This window comes from Tachypleus tridentatus, chromosome 2 (genome assembly GCF_004210375.1).
Source record: "Tachypleus tridentatus isolate NWPU-2018 chromosome 2, ASM421037v1, whole genome shotgun sequence".
Taxonomy (NCBI): Eukaryota; Metazoa; Arthropoda; class Merostomata; order Xiphosura; family Limulidae; genus Tachypleus; species Tachypleus tridentatus.
Genome location: NC_134826.1, coordinates 156,409,252 through 156,435,985, shown reverse-complemented (window position 1 = coordinate 156,435,985; position 26,734 = coordinate 156,409,252). Strand labels below are relative to the sequence as shown.

General features: G+C 34.5%; 2 protein-coding genes across 2 annotated transcripts; both read left to right on the top strand.

Moving 5' to 3' along the window:
- Positions 1-257: 257 nt before the first annotated feature.
- On the top strand, positions 258-5,602 carry LOC143245445 (uncharacterized). Its single transcript, XM_076491809.1, has 9 exons — positions 258-346; positions 688-905; positions 1,510-1,601; positions 1,936-2,060; positions 2,801-3,068; positions 3,520-3,760; positions 4,090-4,381; positions 4,715-4,930; positions 5,481-5,602. The coding sequence occupies exons 3-9, from the start codon at positions 1,562-1,564 to the stop codon at positions 5,562-5,564; spliced, it is 1,266 nt and encodes a 421-aa protein (XP_076347924.1). The 5' UTR covers positions 258-346; positions 688-905; positions 1,510-1,561; the 3' UTR covers positions 5,565-5,602.
- Positions 5,603-5,617: 15 nt separating this feature from the next.
- Positions 5,618-10,383, top strand: LOC143245444 (vitellogenin-2-like). The gene is made up of 7 exons (XM_076491808.1): positions 5,618-5,868; positions 6,287-6,439; positions 7,175-7,420; positions 7,865-8,159; positions 8,437-8,594; positions 8,906-9,151; positions 9,526-10,383. The coding sequence occupies exons 2-7, from the start codon at positions 6,287-6,289 to the stop codon at positions 10,270-10,272; spliced, it is 1,845 nt and encodes a 614-aa protein (XP_076347923.1). The 5' UTR covers positions 5,618-5,868; the 3' UTR covers positions 10,273-10,383.
- Positions 10,384-26,734: the final 16,351 nt, after the last annotated feature.

The window sequence follows — 26,734 nt, the reverse complement described above, 5'->3', positions numbered from 1 at the left end:
AAGGTTTTGTTGTAGAATATTTGAAGAAAAAATAATCTGCTTAATATAAGCTTGAAATTTTCCCAGATAATACTATTATTTTTAAAGTACCTATATTTCCTAAAACTAGAAAATCAATGAATTGCTTGACTCTACCCAGACTTTCACAAGAAGGTTATATACATTGAAACATTGGCTAATATGGGTCATCCTACGGTCCTTCAGTATCTGAAACCTTACATCTTTGGACAGACTCCAAAATGTTTTTTAAGTTGCAGGATGAGAGTTACCCAGCTGCTAGTTGTAACTTCCTTCGTCAAGTTACAATCTACACCTACATCACCTCGTTGTCCATGAACCAGAATTGGTAAGTGTAGCTATGATGATGGTACATAACAATAAAACAAAATATTTCATTAAAGTAAAATATTTCCAAGGGAAATGACTTGATGTTTTAACAACAACTTAGAAGTCATATTCCAACCAAAACTGTAATTTTCCGAGAAAGATGTTTCGTTAAATAATCTTTGAATTACCTGTGTAATTTGCACATATCAAAAAGATCGTTATTTAAGAAGCGGAAAGATATTTAATTGTGTACAGTATGCTAGTTTTATTACTTCTAAACGTTATATACATAATGAGTAGTTGTTCTTTAACCTTTGACTAAATAATACTAATTGATTATTTTTATTTATTGTGTTACAGATACTTCCACTAGTCACCCCGATCTTTTTCAACACGGCTGAGCCGTACGAGATCAGGATCGCGGCTTTTACTGTGATTCTCTATAGCAACCCCCCTCTGCCAATCCTCAACCGAATTGTCACTCGCTTATGGCTAGAGGAAAATAAACAAGTTGCTAATGTTGTATACACTTCTTTAAAAAGCTTAAGTAACACTACCATTCCCTGCTATCAAAATCTGTGAGTACTGACTAACATTTTAAGTTTATTTTTATTCTTTCTAATGATTATAATTATTGTCTTAATTACTTCAGTAACCATTTTAATTTCAGTAAGAAACGCCCCTATCAAAATCTGTGAGTACTGACTAACATTTTAAGTTTATTTTTATTCTTTCTAATGATTATAATTATTGTCTTAATTACTTCAGTAACCATTTTAATTTCAGTAAGAAACGCCCCTCTTTTCTATTGGCTCTGGGGTACACATGAGATTTTAGTGCTAAAATATAGGGCTTGATACCTTCTGTGAGCACAGCGAGTATAACCTGTTGCGTAAATTTACGTTTATGAACAAACCAAGAAATAATTGTTTTAAAACACCTAAAGCTTGGTTAATAAGTTTATACATAAGCATGCGTGTTAGGAAATCACACTATTATATCTAAACTGCTAAGCTATAGAGAGCAGTAATCTACATACAATTGCACTAAAATTGTTAACAAAATTTCATATTTTTTGATGTAAAATTAGTCTTAAGACTGAAATACATATCTTACATTGCTATTAATAACGTCAAATCTATCTTTAAATTTCTTGTTTGTTACTGTATTTTTTCTCTCTAGAGCTCAGAAGATTCGTCAAGTTGTAGGTGAGCTGAAACCAGTAGATTTCGGAATGAGTTATTCATTTCTAAAAATGGCTGAATTTCATGATTGTAAGTTGCTTTTCTTTCGTAAAGCCAAAGAAAGTATAAACTCTATATAGCATTATGAGTACTTCTGTTAACCTTCAAAAATATTTCACTTGGTAAAAAAATGAATATGAACACTCCTTATTGATTTAAATAACCTTTATGTCTTGATTATCAAACATTTTAACGAATACATTTAAGTAACCCTTTCACCAGTGCCCTAACTGATGTAATTATTTCAGCAGTTGCTCACAGAAAACGAATGTTTCTAATTATATCCAGAAGTAAAATCAATTTCCATAAGTTTTGAGAAATATGTATGTATATAAGAGTTGATTTTGAATTTCTGTTCTTCCAGTTTCACGTGACTACAGCTTTAACGTGCTGTATGAATGGATTCACAGTAACGTTTCTATAATCCCTCGTGCAGGATATTTTGGAGCTATGCAGAACATTGGGCCTTTCTGGGACCTTCCTGTAAATGTGAGTCATCACTTAATACTTGAACTTTTACATGCTATAGTAAGTCGAGATTTAATATGTGAAATTATGGGCCTTAGTTTTGTCCTCCGTGAGTTTAATATTTGAGAAATCTCAATAGTCGTTTACAATGCTAGAATTCATTTATGAAAAGCATAATTCAGATTGGATGTTATACCTTAAACTTTTTTTCTTGTTGTTATTAATTTCATTTGAATAATCACTTTGGTTTCAGTGCATCTGCTTGTCCGTTGGCATTTGATTTTTTTGAATGTGGAAATTATGTACTTTAGAATTTTGAAATTCGAAAGAACTTTACAAGGAAAGTCTTCTACATTGAAACACTTTTACCAAAATTCTTATGAATTGTCTATTCATGTTTGAACTTGTTTTTTAATTTTGTCATCATCCAGTGGGATAATAGTGAGTCTACGGACTTACAACACACACATTTCGGCTTCGATTCACCACGGTGAACAAGTAGATAGCCCAATGTGACTTTGCTCTAAACCAAAGAAGTTTTTCATTTAATGTATTTGTATTTTATTAAATTCTCATTATTTATTAGATTCTCATACATATTTTGATAAAACTCGAATATCTGAACTTATAGTAATTATCAAGACATGAACAACGAAAATAACAGTTATTTTGGTTATAAAACAGTTACTCACAAAATTAGTTTTCATTCCGTTACCTGCTAGAAGCTGATGTCATAATCAATTAAACATTATATTTCACAGATCGGATTCGTATTCAAGGGCTGGGATCAAATATTGGACAGATTAGTGACTCGCAGTGGTATTCTGTCGGAATTATCTACCATCCTATTCGGTCCCAAGAAGTACGGCGTGGAAAGGTTGCAGCAGGAATTTAATGAACTTAAGACAAAATTAAACTTGGTTTTTCGTGAATCAGAAGACCTGAAAGCTAGCATATTCTTTCAACTGTTCGAAAGAACTTCACTTTACACTTTTGATAAAGAATATGTCATTGAAATGCTCCAGCACGGTAAGCTAGTATTTCATTGTGAAGGATCTCAAGAGTGTTTGCGAGCATCAGACTGCCATATTGCAAATATTCCGATGCTGTAGATAAATATTAAACTTAATTTTCATTGTCAATGTATAAAATAGTGACCACACACTCAGTGACAGTTTTAAGGTTGTGTGGGCCCTACATCCAATGTAATTTTATATACAATAAAATACGCCACTGCATACACTTTTCTTATGATTAGCAACGTTATCGTAGTTTTCCTTGCTATGTATAACCAACTGATAAACAAACAACATTGTAATGAGCAGATTATGATAGAAAGGTGACAAATAAATAATCTAACAAGTTAATTATTGCATTTAATGTACTTCATTAGTTTAATATTTGTGCTTGAACTCACTGCTATTTTATAAAATCACCTTGATCAGCTTTGAACTAATTGAATTTTATATTTCTAATGTAGCAGTCAAGTTTTATAGACAACTTGAAGATCAAGTGAGAAAAGGAATGCCATGGCACTATGTTAAGGTCATTCTACCTTCCAGCTCCTTCAAAGTATTACCTTCAGATATAGGTCTGCCAGTTGTGATTTCCAACCAAAAACCAGTCATACTGTCTTTACGCGTCAGAAATATTTATATTCAGCTTCCACGAAGCGGCTACTATTCTGAGAACGCGAACTTTGCTTTAGAAATTCAACCAACGTAAGTCATTTTCCTTATCTTCTTACAAAATTATGGCTCTTTATTTAGCAGTCACAGTTTAATTATCAATAAATCTGAAAATGGTATTTTTTTCAAAAGTCATCGAATTTAATAAAATCGTGAGAAAGAAGTGTATCTAACGAATACCGATAGGTGGCAAATTATTGTGTAGTTCTATCCTGAAACATACAACTTTCTAATAAAAGAGGGCTTTTAGACTAATTAGCCACGGGCTGATCCGAATATCCAGTAGGGTTCTATAAAACATTATATACGATTTGCTTTCTGGACAATAATCTAAAAGAAGTTTCTAATTTTTTTGTACGTAGGATACATTACTCCTCCCATGTGTTCGGAGGAATTGTGGACCCAGTAGCCCAGACTATGTACGGAAGCACCATGGCTAGAAGATACCACGTGACTATTCCTTTGAACATCAGCTTACAATATGACGTAACGCAACACGTCTTTCAACTCAATATCCAGCCACGACTAACGAAGATCTTCTACCACAAGTCAGACGCTGCTACCTTTATTCGAAAGAACTACCTGACTCAACCACCAGAAGAACACTTTCTAGGACAGTATGTCCCAATTAGGACTTTACCAATTCCATTAAAGGCAAGTTTATTTCTTTTTCATTTTATTGACTTAAGCAAACTAAGCATTTAACTCATACCTATATTTTTCTTTTATGAAAGTCTTCGATTCTGAATACTCTTCAAATATGTGCTTTAAGTGCTACAATATTTATCAAAGATATGTATTCATTACGTTACTTTGAAGCTCATTCATAGAATTTCTCACGTCTTGAGTTACATCGATATTGGAAACATCTTTAATTAGTACTTTTGTCAAGATATCCCATTATGACATACTCACACCAAGTGACTTTAGCTCGAACATTTAACAAAAAAAATACAAACTTATATTTTGTGTAATTTAATATTGTAGTATGATGAAGTTTATGGTCGAGAATTATTTGGACTGAGGCTCCATGTTCAAGGAATTGCAGAAACCATCTGGTCAGACATCCCGCTCTACCTCAGCCATACGACACAGGAAAAGGGATACCTAGCTGGAATTTTGGAGGTTATTAGTAATCCTGGTAAGAAGTACCGTGAATTTGTCGTTTCATTAGAACCAGATCATCAGACACAAGTCTATGAGGTAATAACCCATATCTTAATTTATTCCGCTTTGATTATAGTTAATACTCTTAAGTTTCATATTCATACAGCAAATATTTGTTTTCGCACGTAGTGAATTCATCAAAATACTAATGTAAAGTAAGTGCAAAGCTGAATATCTATGCAAGTGCACTCGTAGATGTATTTTACTTGCTTAGTAACGATGAGCTTTGTAAGCTGGTTGTAATCAACAATAAAACTTAGTCTGCAACTTGATTTTTCTAAAACAGATTTGGTCAGTAACGATTTTGTGACAGTGTCTTTAAATATTGTTAACGATCAATAACACATTTAGTTTTATTTATAACTGTAAAAGCTGTTACTAATATTCATTTGTTGTTCAACATTTGTGTATGCTTGTAAAATAAATGTACTTAAATGGCTATGAATTAATATGTAATGTGTTAAAAATATTTTACAAATATTTTTTTTCTTAACGGTTAAAGTGTTAAGTAAGAAAAAAGTTTAGTGTATTTTCTTACCATTACAGTTTTAAATTAACGTGTATAATTTTATTTTCGTCATTCTAGTATAACATTAAGCTCCAGTACAAACGAATGTGGGAGAAAGATGAACCACACCTACATCAAAAGAAAGAAGCACTGGTATTCTAAATAAAGCCGATGAATACCTCAATTTACCTTTACCCACGTCTACCAACACAAATCCTACTATAACGATGTTTTATCAGAACCTAAAACTTACTTGCCACGAACCAGTACCGAGTATAGCCAACCCCATGTAACAGTCGCAACTGTGACACATGCTTTGTCTGTGGTTTTAGAAGGAAAAGGACCTGTTTCTATAACGAACGTTTTAGACCTCTTTTACACACGAACCCTGGACTTTAGAACCATCTGGACCAAAATCCATCTAAAAAAATCAACAACTGGGCAATACAGATCCAATCCAGTGGAGGTCAGGTTTTATTTTCTGTTAAAACGTAATAAAGTTTACGAAGAAAAAAAAGAATAACGATTGTTATATTGGATAGAGTACTTATTAATAAACTTGATAATAGCTATTTACATTTAGGGGTAAAATAAGGTATTTACTCAATAGCATGTTTAATACGAATTATTTTTTTTAGTTAATGTCACCCGGGAATTCACCCATAAGCTTGAGGGTTGTACCATTACAAAATCTGGGTTATATTCACTGCAGCGAATACAATAGAAACAACAAAAGCTTCCAGTTCTTTCTATTTAATATACTGTCATGAGTATACCATAACAGTAATAGTTATGACATATTTAAGCTATGATGAAGAGAACAAAAAAATTTGTTAAGATTAAAATAAATCGCTGTTAGACATTAATGTGTCTATATATACTAGATGTGCTTCAACTCCATTGTGAAGTTCCCTCCGAAACCAAATGTTTTCCTCCTGGATACTGTCTTAACTAAGGATCAAAATGTAGACATCAATGCTGACATCATTTGGGGTTCAGAATGCTTAACATCACAAGAAAAGCATATTTCTGTCAACGTAAGTAGAATCATAATATGTTTTGAATTTCCTAGCAGAATTGCTTTACAATAATATTTGAATACTTCGCATGGATGTTAAAATATTTTATGTTAACCGTGGATTGATTTTAATAGCAATAAGTAGTTTAACTAATTTCTCGAGACAATAGCAGTATGTTAGCTGAATACATAGGGTATATTCTCTTCAAAATTAATGACAAGAAATATACAAAGACTCGGAAAAGGCGCGTTTTGAATGTCACTTGTGTATGCCTTATTTCAAAACACTTATTGAATTAAATATTGTTGTTAAAAGTTAATACTCTTCATCTTCTGAATACACATATATATCTTTCTCAATATAAGGGACAATTTAAATTTTGTTTTTTTATTTTGTTGCTTGTTTGTTTTGAATTTCGCTCAAAGCTACACGAGGGCTATCTGTGCTAGCCGTCCCTAATTTAGCAGTGTAAGACCAGAGGGAAGGCAGCTAGTCATCACCACCCACCGCCAACTCTTGGGCTACTCTTTTACCAACAAATAGTGGGATTGACCATCACATTATAACGCCCCCACGGCTGGGAGGGCGAGCATGTTTGGCGCGACGGTGATGCAAACCCGCGACTTTCAGATTACGAGTCGCACGCCTTAACACGCTTGGCCATGCCAGCCCCAAAACTTATGAACAATAAACACAGTGATTATTGTAGCATTTTAGCCTTGGCGTTTTTTCATTCTAATTTTTTTACTAAAGGCTATTGTGGAAAAAAGCAATGAACAGAAGAACGTGCGTTATGAGCCAAGAAAACTTCCACGTATGACTACACTGTACAACACAAACTACATCTCTGGACTTAGCGGACAATGGTCACTCCCTTGGTACTACAAACAATGCCAGATTGACCAACAGCTGGGAAAAAGCCAGAGCTATGCCTGTAAGTTGGCAATAGTGGACGATAGCTATCTCAACAAAATTACTATGGAGATCAACTACCAGAAAGTAAGTAAAATTGTTTTCAAAATAAAATACAAAGAACCAAGATTAATGCATATTAAACTAATAATAAACCCTACTAAGTAGTATATATCAGTTATTCCTTCACTCAGGACTAGTTACCAAATAGACAATGGAAGGAACAATAGAATCCTCGAGTTTGTCTGACACGATGATTTATGTGTATATGGCCAGAATAAGTTAAAATGAGATACTTTATTTGTATGAGAAATTTTGTAAATATGTCGAATTTTGACTAACTTTGCACCAACATTTTCAACATAATTTCTGCATAACTGCCATATATTACATATGAAAAGTAGTTAGAAAGGGAGTTTTCTCAACAGTCTTTTAAACAATGCTTAATATATTGCATATTTCTCTTGAGGCGTGTGAAAATTAAAAGTGAGATTGATTTTAAAACGCTTCTGAATTTTTTCTTTATTCCAGGTTCCTCCGTATTTTGTCAACCTGACCCATCATATAGACTTGGCTCTTAAAGCATACCTGTATCCTCTAGTGGATAATAATGCTGTGAATATTCGTAATTCTGAGAAAAAAATCCGCATCATTGCAGAATTTGTGAAACAAGTGCCAGGAGTACCTCTTCTGAATTTGTTTATTGAGAAGCCCACTGAAAATACTTATATCCGTAAAATTTACCTACCTTACGTTAAGCCTCTGTCACTATTGGTGCCACCCGTAGAAGACAACATGAGATTACTGTGGAACAGTAAAGTGGAGCGTAAGTATATCACAAGTTACTGGTTCGGAAATCTCAAAAAAATGTTAGATTTTTTAGCATAAGTTTCCTTTGCGTATAAAACATGTAAAACTCAAGATACACATTCATCTAAGCTGGTATTTGTTCTAAATACCAGCATTTGTTTTCAAGTAAATAAAGGTATATATATAATGCTTATGGACATATGTCCTCTGCAAAGTGTGTAACAGTGGTATAAATTAATATTAGGAAACTAAGATGTTGATAAATTTTATTCATGGGATTACTTCTTGTCTAGCCGTTTGTTCTGTGATGGAAAGGTACATTCAAACATTGGACAATGTGACTTTTCCAATGCCAGAAACACAGTGCCAGTATCTCCTCTCTAAGGACTGTTCTCCTGAGGAACGATACGCTGTTCTTCTTACCCCAGCAGAGTCAGCTGGTCTTACTAAGGTACAATGACGTATTAGATATTATCTTTTAAGGCGAAGGTTGTAATATTTATTCTAATCTCGATATTTACAGAATCTAAAGAATTTCACAAATAACTTCTCTTGATCAAACATAGTAAGTTTCACACTAAACCATTGTTAATGACAAGCTATTGTCGTATCTGTATTAGGTAAAGAAAGGGAAGTTTGTTTTTTTTTTATTCTAAAAGTGGCAATTATACTTTGGAAGTACTTTTGTTTACAGTCACTACTCACATGATTATCTTAAGGCTTGAAAACGCTAACCACAGTAAAAACTGTTTTCATCTACAGACATTGTTGGTGTATGTACTTGGTCATGAAATCAAGTTACTTCCATCTTGGCAACATTCATCCTTCGAAGTTATTATTGATCAACAAACATATCAACTAGTTTATGGCCAACCACTTCAAATAGGATCTGTAGAATCGCCCATCTACTTCTATCTTGAAGAGACTTTATCCCGTCCGATTGTTGTTGTTCAAGCTGAAGTAGAAGGTCTTCTTATTAAATACGATGGTGTGAATGCAGAGATAAAGGTAATTAATTAATCGAGCCCTTCTTTAAGTGGTAAAGCAGCTAGTTCCTATCAACTATTAATTATTTTTACGATACTGGACTTGGATATGACGTTGTAATTTAGGGTACGTTTTATCGTGTTTAAAATTACTGTTCAAATTTTTGATCCAACAATTTAGTCTTGATAACATCAAGGCTCGCATTAAGGTATTGCAGAATTAAATTTTGTCCAAAAACTATTTTTTATAAAATGTTAATTGAACAACTGATAAAAAAAATATAAGTCCAATTTTTGCAAACTCTTCTTCAAAGTGGATATTTTGGATGAACAAAATATGAATGTGTATTATCATTGTATATTACTAAGTTACTGCTTCTGTTGTCTACTTTTCAGGTTTCTCCCAAATACATGGGTAGACATTGCGGTCTGTGTGGAGACTTCAATGGAGAAAGCTACAGAGAGTTCTTGGGACCCAACTCCTGTATATACACTGATAGCCAAGACTTTGTCAATAGCTATGTTTTAGGAGGTCAACAATGTCAGCTGCCTTTTCAGCCATTTCACCCTTTTGTGTGTCCACCAACTTATTACAGATCACTTTACCGGTACACAAAGCCATTGGAGTATCTAAAAGAACCCTGGATATCTCCCAGTTTACAAACCCAGCCCATGGTTAAGAAATATACGCCTTATTCATCGTGGTTCCAAACACCTACTATCACTGGTATCTACAGGCCTAATGATGACAGGGAACGCTTCGTATCTCCCTTCTTACAAACCCCTCCCATAGTTAGGAAATATACACCTTATTCCTCATGGTTTCAGTTACCTAGCATCACTGATGTTTACAGCCCTGTTGAGGAAGACAGATGTACTCTGAAGAAGGTTTGGACAAAGCATTGGGACAACAATATTTGCTTCAGCAAAGAATTTGTGCCAGTCTGTAAGGAGGAATGCATAGCTAGCAGTGAGACCCAGGAGATAACCCTCAACTTTTTCTGTCTGCCCGAAAATAGTCCACATCTTAAGGACCTATTTGATAAAGTAACAACAGGAAAAATTGAAGAAATCCAGATCAATACTAAACGTTATGTTGACAAAGTCGAAGTACCGCAATATTGCAGATCGGTTTACCCTTGATTTGTTGTTGTTATTCTTTTATTTTTGATTGTTTCTGTTAAAACGTTTTCTGCTAATTGTTGTTAATTTTTCAATGAAATGCTATACTGAATAAATCTGTAGAGCCAAAAATACTGTTTTATGTGAATTTATAATACATAGGCACACTAACATAATTGTTTTGCATTTTCAGCTTCAAAGCAAAAATTATTTTTATGCAATAAATAAATTAGTTTAACATTTGAAACAAAATCATTCTTCAAGGAAATGAATCTGACAGTGAATATCCATTAAACTGACAAAACAAAACAAAAATATTTAATAACTAGCTTGAAGATACCACATATATAGTGACATTAAAATAATTCTAAGAGTAAAACGATATATAAAACATTTCTGAAATGGTTGTTGCCATTCACACTTTAACAACGTACTGAACTATATTTAAGGCTACTACAGTCTAATGAGAAGTGTTTCACTCGGGCTATAATATGACGCAATGTTATCACTGTAGAAGCGTATTATAGTGTGGAGCGTTATAATTTAGACATTAAGGGCATAGAATTTTAGGATTCGTACTATCATATTATGTGGTGAAATCAATTAGAATTTTGAAACATATGACTTTACCAATCTGAGATTAATAGTACTATTTTTCAGTTTTTCAGGTAATACATTATTATTCTTTCTTCAAACAACATAAAATTCGGTTTTCTGGTTGAGGTTTTAATGGCATACAAATTATCAAAAAAATTTTAGCAAATGATTTTATTAAGACTGATCTTTAATAACAGAGCTAGGGGAGGGGGTTCAGCAGTAAGCTAGAGAGCTTACAACCAACAAAAGAATTCAGTTGTTTTTTATTTCTACGGTTCACAAAGCGTAAATAGCTCATTGTAGAGCTTTAATAGAATATAGTTTTTATCTAAAACTCTAATTCTCTATTACTATATATATATCAAACTATGATTCTGTAAACAGTTAACAGCGTCTTTGATATTGTACTAAGGCCAGCACACAAGATGGTTAAGGTGCTTGACTCGCAATCTAAGGGTTGTGAGTTCGAATCCCCGTCTCATCAAACATGCTTGCCTTTAAAGAGTGGGACATTACAATACGACGGCCAATCCCACTGTTCATTGGTACAAGAGTTGACGGTGAGTGGTGATGAGTAGTTGCTTTCCTCTAGTCTGACACTACTAAACTAGAGACGACTAACGCAGGTAGCCTTCTTGTAGCTCTTTGAGCAAAATTAAAAAAAAAAAAATATTTGATTCATTTTAGGCCAAAATTTTATGTAGTGATAAAAAATCTTGAACGTAAAAAAATGTGTTACTGGAACAATAAAGAATCCTCAGAGAATTAAAAATTGGTGTTAAACAATTTTTAACTATTATATATGTACACATTGATACCAATACCTTAAATGTAATACATTGTTAAAGAATTACACAACTTCAGTCATAATAACAATACACAACAAAATCAATACATATAGCCTTTTCAGTTACCAACGGCTCTTATGACATACTCGATTTCATCATTGTTCCCAAGGACACAGTAAACAGAATCTCTAACTTTAGTGTACATGATGAGATCAACAGTGATCTTTTCCCCATTTTCTGCATGATTCACCCGCGCTTCCTAGAACGCAGTTCCGAAAACAAGAAAAAAACATTCGCTTAATCTTTGGACTTTAACACCAGAAATTCACGCACTAATAATCAAACTCAGGCAGTTTAGACGAACACACTTTGCAACACGCGACCCGGCCATCAAAACACAGATCAACAGAACAAATGCAAAAATTGAACAATAAATTAAAATAGCAAAAGAAATAAGTTGGCATAACTTTTGTAAAAACTTAGAAAAAACCAAGAACAACGCAAAAGAATTTTGGAAAAAATTAAGAGTATTTCTTCCGACAAAAACACAAATTACTTACTTTGACACATCACACACAACAACATAATCGCAAGGACGGACTCGGAGAAAGCCGACCTAGTAGGTGATTACTACGAATCCTCCTTCAGTGACCTAAACTCTGCTAATTTTAACACACAACACCAACAACATGTTAACAACTACATACATACAAATCAATTTTCCTTTACTCCACAATTTCCCGGTAAGACACTAGAAAGCTATTCATGTTCAATCAACAAAAAATCACCACTACAGAACTCAAAATTAACATTAAAACTTGAAAAACACTTCACCCGGACATGATCAGATACCAAATATTATTCTAAAAAAACGTTCCAGTCTCCTATTACAACATCTCACAAATATCATGAATATCTCATTCGCAACTGGGTATTATCCCGACACATGGAGAAAAGCCATTATCACCACAATACCAAAGAAACAAACAAACAGGACAAATCCTGATAACGTCCGACCCATCAATCTGTTAAATTGTCTTGGCAAACTGATGGATAAAATCATTTCAAATCGATTCCTTCATTTCTGTTAAATAAATAACATCCTATCCGAATTTCAAAATGCTTTTATGAAAAACAGACAAACAATAGATCACCTCACACGACTCACTGAATCAATTTACAAAGCATTTAAAAAATAGGTAACCACGGGTGTATTTTTAGATGTTTAAAAAGCATTTAACAGTGATTGGCATAACGCTATTAAGTATAAGTTAACTCATCTGAAAATAAATCACACTGTTATTAAATGGATATCAAACTTCTTAACTGATAGAACAGGTCAACAAAACCCTATCAAAATCTTTCAAAATTACTGCACGAGTGCCACAAGAAACCGTCCTGTCGCCACTCCTGTACAATATTTTTGTCAGTGATATACCTTTTCTCAGTTTAACGTATACTTACAATTCATAATACGCAGACGACATTGTTATCTGGAGTATCTCTAGAAACTCACTAATGGCCACGTCTCGCGTTCAAGAAACACTAAATAATGTCACGAGCTGGAAGAACAAGTGGAGAGTAGTTTTAAATCCACCAAAACGCAAGCAGTCACTTTTTATAGGAAATTAAAAAGACACAGAAAAACTCTGGGAAAAGTAAACATTACACTTGGCAATACGCCTGTCAGCATGAACAAGCACATCACATTCCTTGGCATCACTTTGACTCAAGATTAACATGGAAAAAACATGTCAACAACATACATTCATCCATGACAAAACACATTTCACATTTAATGACCATATCTAGCAAACATTCAAACTGCTCACCAGAGACTATCATCCAAATATGCAAGACTTACATCCGTCCGTTAATAGAATACGGATGTCAAATCACATATAATATGTCTAACAACACATTACAGAAAATCCAAGTGCAACAAAATAAAGTACTAAGAGCAGTAAACAGACTACCATCACACACACACACATGTAAACGATATACACCAAATCAATAACTTACCAACCCTTAGAAACAGACTCACAGAAATATCATACAACTATTATTTAAAAGCAGAACATAGATATCAATAAATTGCATCATTATGTAAATTAGCCAGTGCACCTACAAAATACATTTCACTATATAACATATTTCAACAATCACAAATCACTCAATAAGAAACATAATCATAGATAAGGTAGATTCATGTTTATATTTATTTCTTTTTTCAGATTCGGGCACAGGACAGGTAAAACTTTTGGCGCCTGTCCTGTGAAAGTGGGTTTTCTCTGGGCACTCCCGTTTCCTCCCACATCCAAATTTCAGGAATTGGATCTTTAGATCCCAGCCAAGGTAACACCACTGCCCAGCCCTGAATCGGGTTGTTTTACTTTGATATTTACATTGACATATGCTTGTATGGCTCACTTCTTCGGTGCCGCCTTTATTTCGCTTTTTCTCACCCGTCAATTTTAAAATATCCCATCGCACTTCATACCTTAAACAAGTATAAATTAAAAATTAAATACAGGCAAAGTTTCAAGTGCAGTTAAATAATATCTCACGTGAAGGAACGAAGAGGAACCACAATGTTCCTGATCAACCCAGTTGGGGAGGGAATTCTTGAAACTTCTCTCTATATAAATTAAACCCCTGCCAAGTTCGTTTGCGTTTACACACACAGTGGGCCATTTTTGGCGCTGTGAGATGAATGAAAAGCCGGGTTAAGGCGCCTGATGTAAGATGCCCATGAGACTGGATCTATAGATCCCAGCCTTAAAAAAGGCCCATCTTTAAATATCAAAATTTTCGTAAACCACAGTCACGCGTGTTAACCCTGTCAACCGTGCTCTTTCCACTGTGACCACATCTGCGCCAAGTTATTTTCGAGAAAGAGTAAGCTGAACTTCTTGTCTGACTTTTCACACGCATTCTGGCTCGCCGACTCCATCCGCAGCTTTAACCAACCCTCCCCAAAGAGATAATAAATCTGTCAACTTCACAAGGTAATTTGATACCATCACTCTAGATTAGTTAAGTTAACGAGTTTGAAGATTATGTGCTAAATTTACTCCAGCTGACTGTGGGGTGAAGAGAAACAATAGTTTCAGTCCGCTCCGGGTTATATTTCGCCTCCTTTAGAAGAACGAAATAATAATTTAACCCAAATACCTACTAAGAAATACACACACACCCTTAGTCCATGTTAGGCCTAGTAAAACTATGAGAAGCAGAACAAAGAACAAGGTAGTGACGAGATAAACAGGAGAAGCCAATGAAGAGATTACAGAAATGCTGAACAAAGCTATCCAAAGAACAGCCTCAGACATCTTGAGCTCTTCAACAGACGGCTCAGACAGTGGAAACTAGGATTTGGAACCGGACCAACAAACCAGCCAGTTCATTCTTTGGGAGTGCATATTGATAATTATTCATAAGATCCCTGTCGGATCAAAAATTTCTGAGACGAATCTGTAACGTCCTATGATCAAAGTTGAATGGTACATGAGTTAGGATTTTTATTTAATGGAACATACAGACACACTATTAATACTCTGACTTTAAAATTATGGTATCCTTTTAGTTTAAATAGTATTCGGTGTTTTTATTCTGACTTAAATTGCGTACTGTGTTCTTACTTAGACTTAAATAGAATAAAACGTTACTGCTATCTTAATTGCTATCTTAAATATTAGTTATTCTTGCACGAGATGAAGTACTTATTCTTTGACCGAGTTATGATTTTTACAAAATGTAAAAGTGGATGCTATGGTAATTAACATACAAATCCTAACTTTCATACAAATTTTTTTATAATAGAAGATATTATTACAGCATTCATTATTACTTCATTAAAGGTTTTGTATACTCATAATGAGCTCAATATTTATATTTATATCCTTAAAACATAATTTATACTGTGCGATGATGAAGGTGACTTTGTAGGAGGAGGTAAAGCCGAAGTAGTGGCAGTAGGGTTGTTTTATATTACCTGCTTTTTAGAATCTCTTCATGTCATTCTACAGTGTTTAACGTAGTTAATAAATTGACTATCATTGACTGCTGAAGTGTTTTACGGACCAAAGTTGAAAAATCACGGGTTAAAGTAAGAAGTTGGTGTAACTCAAAAATCAGATCTTCATATCAATATTATAATGACTATTAATACAAAACTTCAGCTAAGTTCTTTGTTATTGCAATAGTGACAGCCATTTTGTATTGCATTCTTTCATAGAGAGTGATAGCACATTATTTGAAATGTATAAGAATATGATATGTTATAAAAAGTTTAATAAAGTTTTTTTTTCGGCGTAAGGACATAGCGGTACCTATTAATGTGGTTAACGTTAAATTACATCAAATATAATAAATACTCAATAACAGCAATAATAGGGGTGGAGGGTTTTGCGAACCTATCACTAGCATACCCTTTGTTCAAGACTATGTCATATCCAAATTATGGTTACGAATAGTCCAGCAACGCTGGCCAATAAGACGGGTATACATAATTTTTTGATTTATATATACACACTGCTGGCCAAAATCTTAAGGCCAATGAGCATAAAGAAAAAATATGCATCTTGCGTTGTTAGACTCAACCATTTATTTGAGTAGAGCTTCAAAAGATGAATACCCCCCCGCTAGTACAGCGGTATGTCTTCGGATTTACAACGCAAAATCAGGGGTTCGATTCCCCTTGGTGGGCTCAGCAGATAGTCCGACGTGGCTTTGCTATAAGAAAACACACACTCGAAAGATGGAAATAAGAAAAGGGAAAAAAAAAATTTAGCATGTCATAGGGAAAATGTAAACACTAAAGAAATTAGCCTAAATACTACCTCGTCAAAAGTTTAAGACCATACTAAAACGAAGCGTCAATTGGTAAATACGTAACGAAATTTAATCATTTGTGTTCAGGCATTAGCGTTGTCAACATCTCCCACTGACAACTCCTGTGCTACCTTGAGTAAAAACATGGCAAAGGCTAAGAAGTTGACAGAGTTTGAACGTAGCAGAATTGTCGAGCTGCAAAAGCAAGGTCTCTCTCAACGTGCCATCGTTGGTGAGATTGGGCGTAGTAAAACTGCTGTTGCAAATTTCTTCAAAGACCCTGGGGAATACGGAACGAGAACTTCAAGTGGTTGGCCCAAGAAAATTTCGCCGGCGTTGAGCATGAGGATTCGAAGTGTTGTCCGGCAAGACTTCAGCGATCGTCGAACCAGATTAAGGCCCTTACGGACGCAAAATGCAACTCAAGAACAATAAGATGGCATTTACGAGAGAAAGGCTTTAAAAAACCGTAAACATCTTCAAAGGCCACGCCTCCTTCCACACCACGAAACAGCCCGGTTAAACTTTGCTGAGAAGCACCAAACACAGGACGTAAAAAAGTGGAAGAAGGTTTTGTTCTCTGGTGAGAAAAAATTTAACCTGAATGGTCCAGATGACTTCCAACGTTACTGGCACGATAAGGATATCCTATCGGAGACATTTTCTACACGACCCTGTGGAGGAGGTTCCATCGTGATCTGGGGTGCTTTCTTCTTCCATAGAACAATGGAGCTTCAGGTTATACAGGAGGGTCAAACAGCAGCTGGCTACATTGGCATATTGGAGAGAGCATCCTTATTGACTGAAGGCCCTCGCTTGTGTGGAAATGACTGGATCTTTCAGTAGGACGACGCAGCAATCCACAATGCTCGAAGGACAAAGGATTTTTCCATGGCAAATAACGTGATTCTTTTGGACCATCCAGCGTGTTCGCCCGAAATGAACGTCATTTTCAAACAGTGCATGATCTTCGTGACGTCATCTTCATCACTTGGAATAACATTCCAGCCAGCCTTCTGCAAACGCTTATATCGACCATGCCAAAGCGAATGTTTGAAGTTATTCGCAATGACGGCCGTGCAACTCACTACCAATACCTCTTGTTGGGCATTTCCTACCCTGTTTAGGACTTCTTTTTGGTATGGTCTTAAACTTTTATCAGCTAGTATTTAGGCTAATTTTAAAGTGTTCACATTTTCCCTATTAAATGCTAAAAAAAGGTTTTATTTTTATTTTCCCTTTTCTTATTTTCATCTTTCAAAGCTCTACTAAAATTGGTTGTTGACGAATTGGTCAAGTGGTTGAGTCTAATATCATAAAATGCATAATTTTTATTTATGTTCATTAACCTTGAGATTTTGGCCAGCAGTGTATATATTAATACGACATTCAGACTTTATCACTCATACTTTATTAATACACAGTTTTAAGGCTTAGACTTCAAAAGCATATACTATAACCACTCAGATTAAAATATGATAAAATGCTTCCAATTAGTCTTTAAGAGGGAAAAGTTTGACAAAAAATCCCTAATAATTTAAAATATTGTCACCCAAACACAAACAATATACTATTTGTATCAATCAAACTTTACTAGAATACGCATTATTGCTAAGACTTTATTATGATACATCGAACCAGATTGTAATAAAGATGCTAAGTACGTTAGATTAAACGATTTTGAAACATTACCACTTGTGTACAAATGGGTTACGTGAATGGCATTTGCCACTGATATTTTTGTTCATGGATTATGTTTGAGGTATGAAAACTGCATATTTTCTTCCTGATGGTCCCGATCCTCCAAGTTAATACATATTTCTTTATCTTTGTTTTTTTTTATTTCGCTTAAACCTAAATTAGCAGTGTAAAACAAGAAAAAAGAGAGCTAGTCATCACTACCCACTGCCAACTCTTGGGCAACTATTTTATTAACGTCACATTACAACGCCATCACGGCTGAAATGGCGAGCATGTTTGGTGTGACGGGGATTCGAACCCGCGACCCTCGGATTACGAATCGAGGGCCTTAACCACCTGGCCATGCCGGGCCGTAATCCACATTTCTTTGTGTTTTAATACCATTAAGTATAAGGGATATTCTCGTCATGAAAATTCTAAATCTAGAAATTAAGAAGCAAATGAAAATCAATTGGTTTGTATCCATTACTATGGGTTGAGAAAGTTAGAATTTTAAAGCTTCATCCATTTTTATGTCAGCAAATTCTACCGATCTAGACAATTTTAAGGAATTGGTATGGTAATAACGGAGGTTTTTCAATTTCTTTCGATCTTAAGAAATGTAAAATTATTTAATTTGTAATAAGAGCGTAAAGGCTAGAAATCGCACGTTCATAAGATTCAGGCAAGCTTAGATTCAGTTTGTTCACTCGTATTTTTCTCCCTAATTTCAATGCATGTAAAACAAAGAGATAATGAAGTGTTATATATTATATTTGCTCGTTTAAAATTAAGAGCTTGATGTCAGTTTCTATTAACACACATAAATATATCTATATCGTTGATAATGAATGAAACTATAACATATATTTATACTAATTGCCTTAATGAAGATCGAATTTCAATTTAAAGAAATTATCGAATCATTAATTATATGTATAAATGTCCACAGATAATTAATAAAATCCATGTAATTATTGCATGTATATAACTTTGGAAACAATAATTTATATACGGATTATTACTATTAAAAACGCGTTGTTTAGATATACATGATTTCCGTTTAGGTTTCATGCAAGAGTTATGATCTAAATAATATTTATAGCCTGAGTATTCAATTTAGTCATTTTTAGAAGCAACAGTTTATTGCAAGTTTGCTTGCATAATTGTTTACGAATCGTACGACGTGTAATTCCTTAGTTATGAATTGATGATTGCTGTATCATTATGTCATGTCACTGGAGCCTTTTGAGTTTTTGTCTTCGTTTCAATTTACTATTATTGCATCTAATAGTTTGTGGAACGTTTTAGAATTTTATCGTGGTATAGACACGAGTCGAAAATTTAGTTCTACACAGGGATTGCGTGATTGCGTAATTTAGCCACAAAGAATGTATAATTGTGATTTTTAAAATGTAAGTTACAAAGTGTATTGTAATAACAGAGCACAGAGAATAATTTCTCTTGTTAAATTGTGTTCTAAAGTGAATGAAACAGCCTTTTTGGATTTTGACGAAAAAGTTACAATTTTTTAAAGCTTGGATACAACTGTAATAACCAGCAGTGTAATGAAAATTTGTATATACTGTGTGAATGTGGTTAATCATAGAGTATCGCCTAAATCTGTCACACTGAAATGCCAATGAATTGGTTTACTCTCACGTGAAACCTGAAACATAAATTGAATCATCAGATCCTCGATAACGTAAAGGAGTTAAACTGTTATTTTTAAGTGACAATAAGCCACACAGTGTGTGTGTTTTTCTTATAGCAAAGCCACATCGGGCTGTCTGCTAAGCCAATTGAAGGGAATCGAATCACTGATTTTAGTGTTGTAAGTTCGTAGACTTATCGCTGTACTAGTGGGGGGCAATAAGCCAAACAGCAGGATATTTCGTAAATGGATAGACACTATAATTAAGACATACAGATTTCTGGGAAGGACCACTGAAGGACCCAAAACTCATATCTATCATTGACACTCCTTCTCATGCAGCAAGGTATAGCTTAATCAGCTCAGGTTGAGTAATGTAATATGGAATCATAAATTATAGCACTTGTACTAGCAGTAACTACTGCACGAAGGTGTACTGAACTAATTTTATCAAACACCAAATTTCAGATCTCAGTATGCTGGCTAGTTGCTTTTTTGGTAACATTATACGATGGTTTTATCGGTCACATTACAGTTGAGATTTCGTATTGGTGTCAGTACTATTTTATGTATACCACATACATAGAGAGAAATTTCTGGCTAACCTTGGTAAATAACTATTGGTTTTCCACTAAGACGAATATCCCTCGATATTACTAGTCCACTTCCAGAGACTAAATAAGATTAAATGTATATTCTTGTGGTTACTGACTAGTTCACAAAGTGGAACCATACTTATTCAATGGTTTCTACATTGACACAGTTCTTTGTTAAATGCTTAGCCTTAGTTAAAGAGCTAACTTTGGAGCACAGATAATGAAATTAACTTTAACCATGAACCATCCTCTGAGCTGTGGTAATCATTGGTGTAGTGAAGATGCATATTATTTCTTTCCCCCTATTCCGATGAGTTATTAAAGTAAGTAATACATACTGCCTCAATTTCAATAAAACCAACTGGATCGAGAATGTACCTTAATTTTTGAGTCATACACACAAATGAACAAGAATGAGTAGCCTGTTTCCTAAACATGCTCCTGTTTAGGTGGGAAGTTTTGTTTGTTTGGTATTAAGCACAAAGCCTTACAGTGAGCTATCTGTGCTCTGCCCAATACGAGTATCGAAATCCATTTTATAAAATTATAAGTTCATAGACATACCACTATGCCATTGCGAACAGGGAAGTCTTGCTCTCTATGAATATGGTTTTTACTTCTTTCCCTAAAATAGACGTTCCCAAATGTGGAGTGGTAAATTTACATGCAAAAATCTAAGATAAGTTGCCATATAGTAGAAGGGGTGTTTTTATGAAACATTAAAGTAAAAAGTGTATCACTGTGAATATTGAATGTGGCATTAGTACATGTCAGAAAAACAGAACTCATCCAGCTCTGGATGGATAAGACCTCATTTTGTACTCCGACGAGCCAATCTAATAACGTACTAGTTACAATAGTTGAGACGTACATGAAAAAGCATAGTACACCTTGAATATCTACACCTGTACAATACCGATACACATCTTTGTGAATCGGCTTGATCAATTACACCATGTAACAAAATTTTTACTTTTTCTTGTTCCTGGGCAGAAAATGTTATTTCCCAATTGATTATGCCTAAAATAAATGGAAAAGACATATATTTCTCTTCAAACTTTGCTTTTGTGACCTGGGTAATGACATTTTCAAATTTACTCATTTTCCAGAACATTCCAGGTAGATTTAGTGCTGAGTAGCTGATAGAGAATTTTCTCAAACTTATAAAAATTGTCAAGAACTTTCTAGAATATAGCAGAACTTACAAGAATTTTCAAGAATAAAAGTGTGGAAGTCGCAAGTCAGAGGAAGCGTCACCGACACTTTTCAAGCTTCTTCACTCGTCAAGATGGGCTCTGCTTCTGCCAAAATGTATCCGGTCTGTGCAAGGTAATTGGAATTGCTTGTAACCCGAACGAGTGGCGCCCCTTCATTATTAGCTCATCCAGAAGGCTCAAAGCTGTGCTTCTCCATAAGGGGAATAAGTATCCGTCTCTTTCCCTGGCTCATTCGGTGCACCTCAAAGAGGAATACAACAGCGTCAAGACCTTGATAGAAGCCTTGAAGTATGATGAGTACAGCTGGGAGGTTATCGGAGACTTCAAAATTGTGGCATTCCTGATGGGTCTCCAAGGAGGCTTTACCAAGTTTCCCTGTTATTTTTGCCTTTAAGGCAGAAGGGACACCGCAGCACACTACAACAGGAAGCACTGGCCACAACAGACTAAGTTTTCTATGGGGATGCACAATGTCAAGTGTGAGCCACTAGTGGACTTCTAGAGGTGTTGTTCCTACCTTTGCACATAAAACTGAAACTTATGAAACAATTTGTCACAGCTCTTGATAAGGAGTCTGCAGCCTTCAAGTACCTTCGAGACTTCTTCTCTAAGCTGTCTGAGGCAAAGGTCAATGCTGGTTTCTTCGTTAGACCACAAATAAAGAAGATTCTGGAGTGCACAGAATTCTCCAAGAAGCTCAGTAGAAAGGAAAAAAAAAAGATTGCGGTAGCTTTGCCGCAGCGAGTTGGAGCTTCTTAGGCAATCACAAGGCCGAAACTTTTGTGAACTGGTTGAAGTTCTGGTGAAGAAATACGGTAAAATGGGCTGCAGGATGTTCCTGAAAGTCCATATCCTTGACGCTCATCTTGATAAATTCAAGGATAACATGGGAGTATATTCAAAGGATCAAGGCGAGCGTTTCCACCAAGATATACTGGACTTGAGCGCTGCTACCAAGGAGCGTATAACGAAAACATGATGGGAGACTATAATTGGGAGTTGATACGTCAAAGTGATTCATATTACAGTTGCAAATTTCGAAAAACTACTCACTTCTAAACATCTTTGTTTATTTTTGTATAACTTTAGTATAAATACATGTAAATCTTGATTCATATCTTATTTTATTCAGACCTTATGTAAATGAAAATGTGTAAATTTGCCCGTTTTTACATAAAAAATAGGTTGATTTCTAAATTTCATTATCAAGGTCACAAAAGCAAAGTTTGAAGGGAATAATGGCCATTTTCTATACTTTTACAACATAAGCAATTAAGAAATAACACATACTGTCCAGGAACAAAATTTGTGTTACATAGTGTAATCATTACATAATTACATGTGGTTTTTGATGAATTATCATCCGCACACATAAAGAGTGTAATTGCTTCTACGCATGCACAGAGTGAGTTTTGTTTCTTTTGAGAATATGTTAATATATACTGTTGTAGCGTCAGAACTGTTAATTATGGTTTAAAAGTTTTAGCAGAACAATTTCAATTTACCTTAATTCTATAAGCTGTTGTTTATTTTGTGATAACAAAAAAAAATGAAAAAGAATCGAGATTTACAGCTCTTGGATTTGAGCATATTACTATACCATAGCTACTAAGAAATAGCCTGTGTGATGTACTCCAAGAAAATTTCGAAAGTATTTTGCACAGAATCTGAAAACAGTAGATTTTTAAGTTTTTTAATGTGTCTAATAAAATATAATAATGACTTATGTATATGGCAATATATGTATTTAAATAATTATAAGTGTGGCCTAACACGCATGTATGAATATCACATAAATACATTCCTAAGTGTAATATACCATAAATAGTTCAATTACACAAGGAATACAACTATTATAAAAGTATGTGAATGTCCAAAAGAGATTTAATTTTGAATGAAATATCTTGTGATATGAGGTTAACTGTGAGGTATTATTTCAAAACACAATAACCTGTTTATTTTCATTAATTTTTGTAAGCAAATGTTTCAGTTTTAACACCAAATTATACAGCAGGTGTTGTAGTTTCATGGAAGAGCAGAAGTAAGTAATAATTTCACATCAGAAGTTACTGGAACTAATCAGCAGCAAAAGAATGCTACTGGCTGAGGTTACACTATTGTTCCATAGTAAATAAAGAATACCACCACCTGGGGTTAGACATCCGTAACATAATAAACAAAGAAAGAATGCCACCTGAGGGTTACTTAACTATTACATAATATGTACATTATGCCAATACACATTATGCCTGTGTAACAGGCATCAGATGGGCATGCTAGGACCACAAAGCAGCACCAGAGGGCGCGTTGGTATGAGGAGCATGCAAACATTTGTAACGAGCCATCAGAAGATGATGTAGATAAAGATGTATTTATCTTTATAATAACAATCAAAATCTTAAAATTAATATTTTACCTAATTTGCAATATGTTGTTTTAAATTTATCAGTTATTACAAGTTCTTACCAGAATTACAGTTTCACTTTATATGTAGTACAATAGATCTGCTAGTTTAATCTTGAGTTCTTATCAACGTTACAGTTTTTGCCTATGTATTTAATTGTGTATCTTACAATGGTGGAAAGTGTGTCTATAGGCAGACAGTGTTACTATAAATGGATTGTATTACTAAATTTCTATAAGGAGATGATGTTACTTGGAAGATGGTCTTACTAGGGATATTTTGTGGGTTTGACAAAGGTTGATGGTTTTACTAGACACATAGTGTTGCTATACTTTCATGGGACTATATACGGTTTACAACTCGTCTCAATTTATGTTTAAAGTCTTCATTTATATATTAAATTGTATAACACATGTTTTACAGAAGTGAATAGTATTACTAGATGGATTGAGTTTCTAAGGTTCTGTTAGTGTATGGTAAATTGCGTTACTAAGGTTAGTGCTCCCTAGGGTGTATGGTGATTCTATAAATGAATAGTCTAATAGCAAGATGAGCTCATCATAGGCTGTCTTAACACATAATTACTTCATCAACAATGTAATCGAGCTTTAATTATATTTCTCAAACAGTTACAAGTAAAAAACCATTATTTCAACGAAACAACTAGTTACATGTGTTACATATGTACATGTATTAGTTTTATCTCACAAAATATCCGAAAATATATATTTTATAAATATTGGAAAAGATAGTTAGTGATTCTGTATTTTATGATTCAGTACACATTTATAGCCTTTCACTTCTATATTCCATTTTATCATACATTTTACATTCACTGACATTTTATATCTAAAACACTTATTACTAATGCATTTCTATAGTTAATATGCTATATAACATCTATTCATTCTGAAAAGACCCACCACAGCCAGTTGGCTAGAGCACTTGAATCCTCATCCTACCAAAGACGCTTGCTTTTTCAGCCATGGGAGCGTTATAATGAAATGTCCAATTCCACTACTCATTGCTGAAAGTGTTAGTGATAGGCGGCGATGACTAGTTGCCTTCCCTCTAGAATTTCACTGCTCTGTTAGGGACAGTTAGCAAATGTAGCACGCATGCAGTTTGAGCAAAATTCAAAACAAACCATCCTGAAAAGGATACTCATTTAAATCTCTAGATAATGTATTACAAATTCAAAGTATCTACGTAAACGGTTATGTTTAACTATCACTATTCTTAATTTCATGTAGATATTTTCACAGATATTTATCTATAGCTTGTTAATCTTTGGCTTGGAACTTCATGCATGAAACTTTGTTGTTTAAGAACAAAGAATACAAGTTATAAATAAACTTTTTGTCAGTAAATTAACATTTTTGCAGTTTGGTCTGTTGAATTGTTTTATTACATCACAGGCCTACAAATCGTGTGTTGTTCTTGTGATTCTCCTGTTCTTACCAATCGAATTACATAATTAGGCCTAGATGTAGGCTTTGTCAGTAGCCGAAATGTACATCTTTAATACAGGCGTGCTTTTCAATCTAAGCAATAGTTCGTAAGTATCAGTCAGTAGGCGTAAGTATACATGCAAGGCTTGCAAGCACTATCACAGAATCTACCTACGTCTTGTATGTAGTATAAGATTAAGTAAATTTTTCATCACAACAGATTGAACGGAGCATGAAATTCGAAAATATTACTCCCAAGTGTAAACTCTTGTGATCTAGATCTGGCAGGCCATTTGTAGTTTGTAGCTGCATCAATATTGTGCGGTTTTCTTAGGTCATTCGTTCTCATGCATGTCTAGCCGGTTTTATTGTCGAACGACTTACTCTCCTTAGCTGCCGAATCCGCTGACCACAGTGTACGTTTAGTGTACAGTTAACGACAGGTTCGGACCACTCGGATCCAGACGCGCCCTACATCATCTCCCTCCGCTCCCTTTAGTCTGAGCCTCGATTTTACAACAAGGCTCATTAGACCTGTGTTTGTGGCCCTCATAAATCCATAAAATTTCAGATTATCACCGCCCTCTAATAAAGTGTTGGTGCTTTGTGGTAAAAGAACAATATATTCTCCAATCATAAATAGTAAAAATATTGTATTTTCTTGTATAATTAGAACACAAAAGGAGCGATTTCAACGACCTGAAGCCTCTACTCGAATTGTATTACTAGTTTTTGTTTAGGTGTTTTTATTTAATAGACGTGCTTATAGACATTATATCACAACGTGTTTGCCTTTTCATGAGGTTTAACAGGAATATATATATTTGTGATTGTTTAAGTATTTTTCGAGAAACTTGCAATTACTTGCGTTGTAACTAGCACACCTTATTGTCCAATATCTATTATAATGTTTACATAATCTAAAACAAAGAACCTCTCCAAAAATGGCACCAAATGAGAAAATTCTGCGAGCAATGCTTTGACTTTTGTTCATAAGTCAGATATATGTCAATGGTTTATTTTGAATTTCGTGGAAAACTACAGGAGAGCTATCTGCGCTAACCCTCCTTAATTTAGCAATGTAAAATTAGAGGGAAGGCAGTTAGTCATCACCACCAACCGCCAGCTTTTGGGCTACTCTTGTACCAAGGATTAGTGGGATTGACCGTCACATTGTAACTTAACCATGGCTGAAAGGGTGAGCAAGTTTGGTGTGAAGGAGATTCGAACCCGCGACCCTCCGATTACGAGTCGACTGCC

What these genes read in the sequence shown, in the direction of transcription:
- LOC143245445 (XM_076491809.1), top strand. Translation starts at nt 1,562, where the DNA reads ATGAGTTATTCATTTCTAAAAATGGCTGAATTTCATGATT. An exon ending in GCTTTAGAAATTCAACCAAC is followed by an intron (nt 3,761 to 4,089) that starts GTAAGTCATTTT and finishes TTTTGTACGTAG; the next exon opens with GATACATTACTCCTCCCATG. An exon ending in ATCAGACACAAGTCTATGAG is followed by an intron (nt 4,931 to 5,480) that starts GTAATAACCCAT and finishes TCGTCATTCTAG; the next exon opens with TATAACATTAAGCTCCAGTA.
- LOC143245444 (XM_076491808.1), top strand. Translation starts at nt 6,287, where the DNA reads ATGTGCTTCAACTCCATTGTGAAGTTCCCTCCGAAACCAAATGTTTTC. An exon ending in AGTCAGCTGGTCTTACTAAG is followed by an intron (nt 8,595 to 8,905) that starts GTACAATGACGT and finishes TTTCATCTACAG; the next exon opens with ACATTGTTGGTGTATGTACT. An exon ending in GTGTGAATGCAGAGATAAAG is followed by an intron (nt 9,152 to 9,525) that starts GTAATTAATTAA and finishes TCTACTTTTCAG; the next exon opens with GTTTCTCCCAAATACATGGG.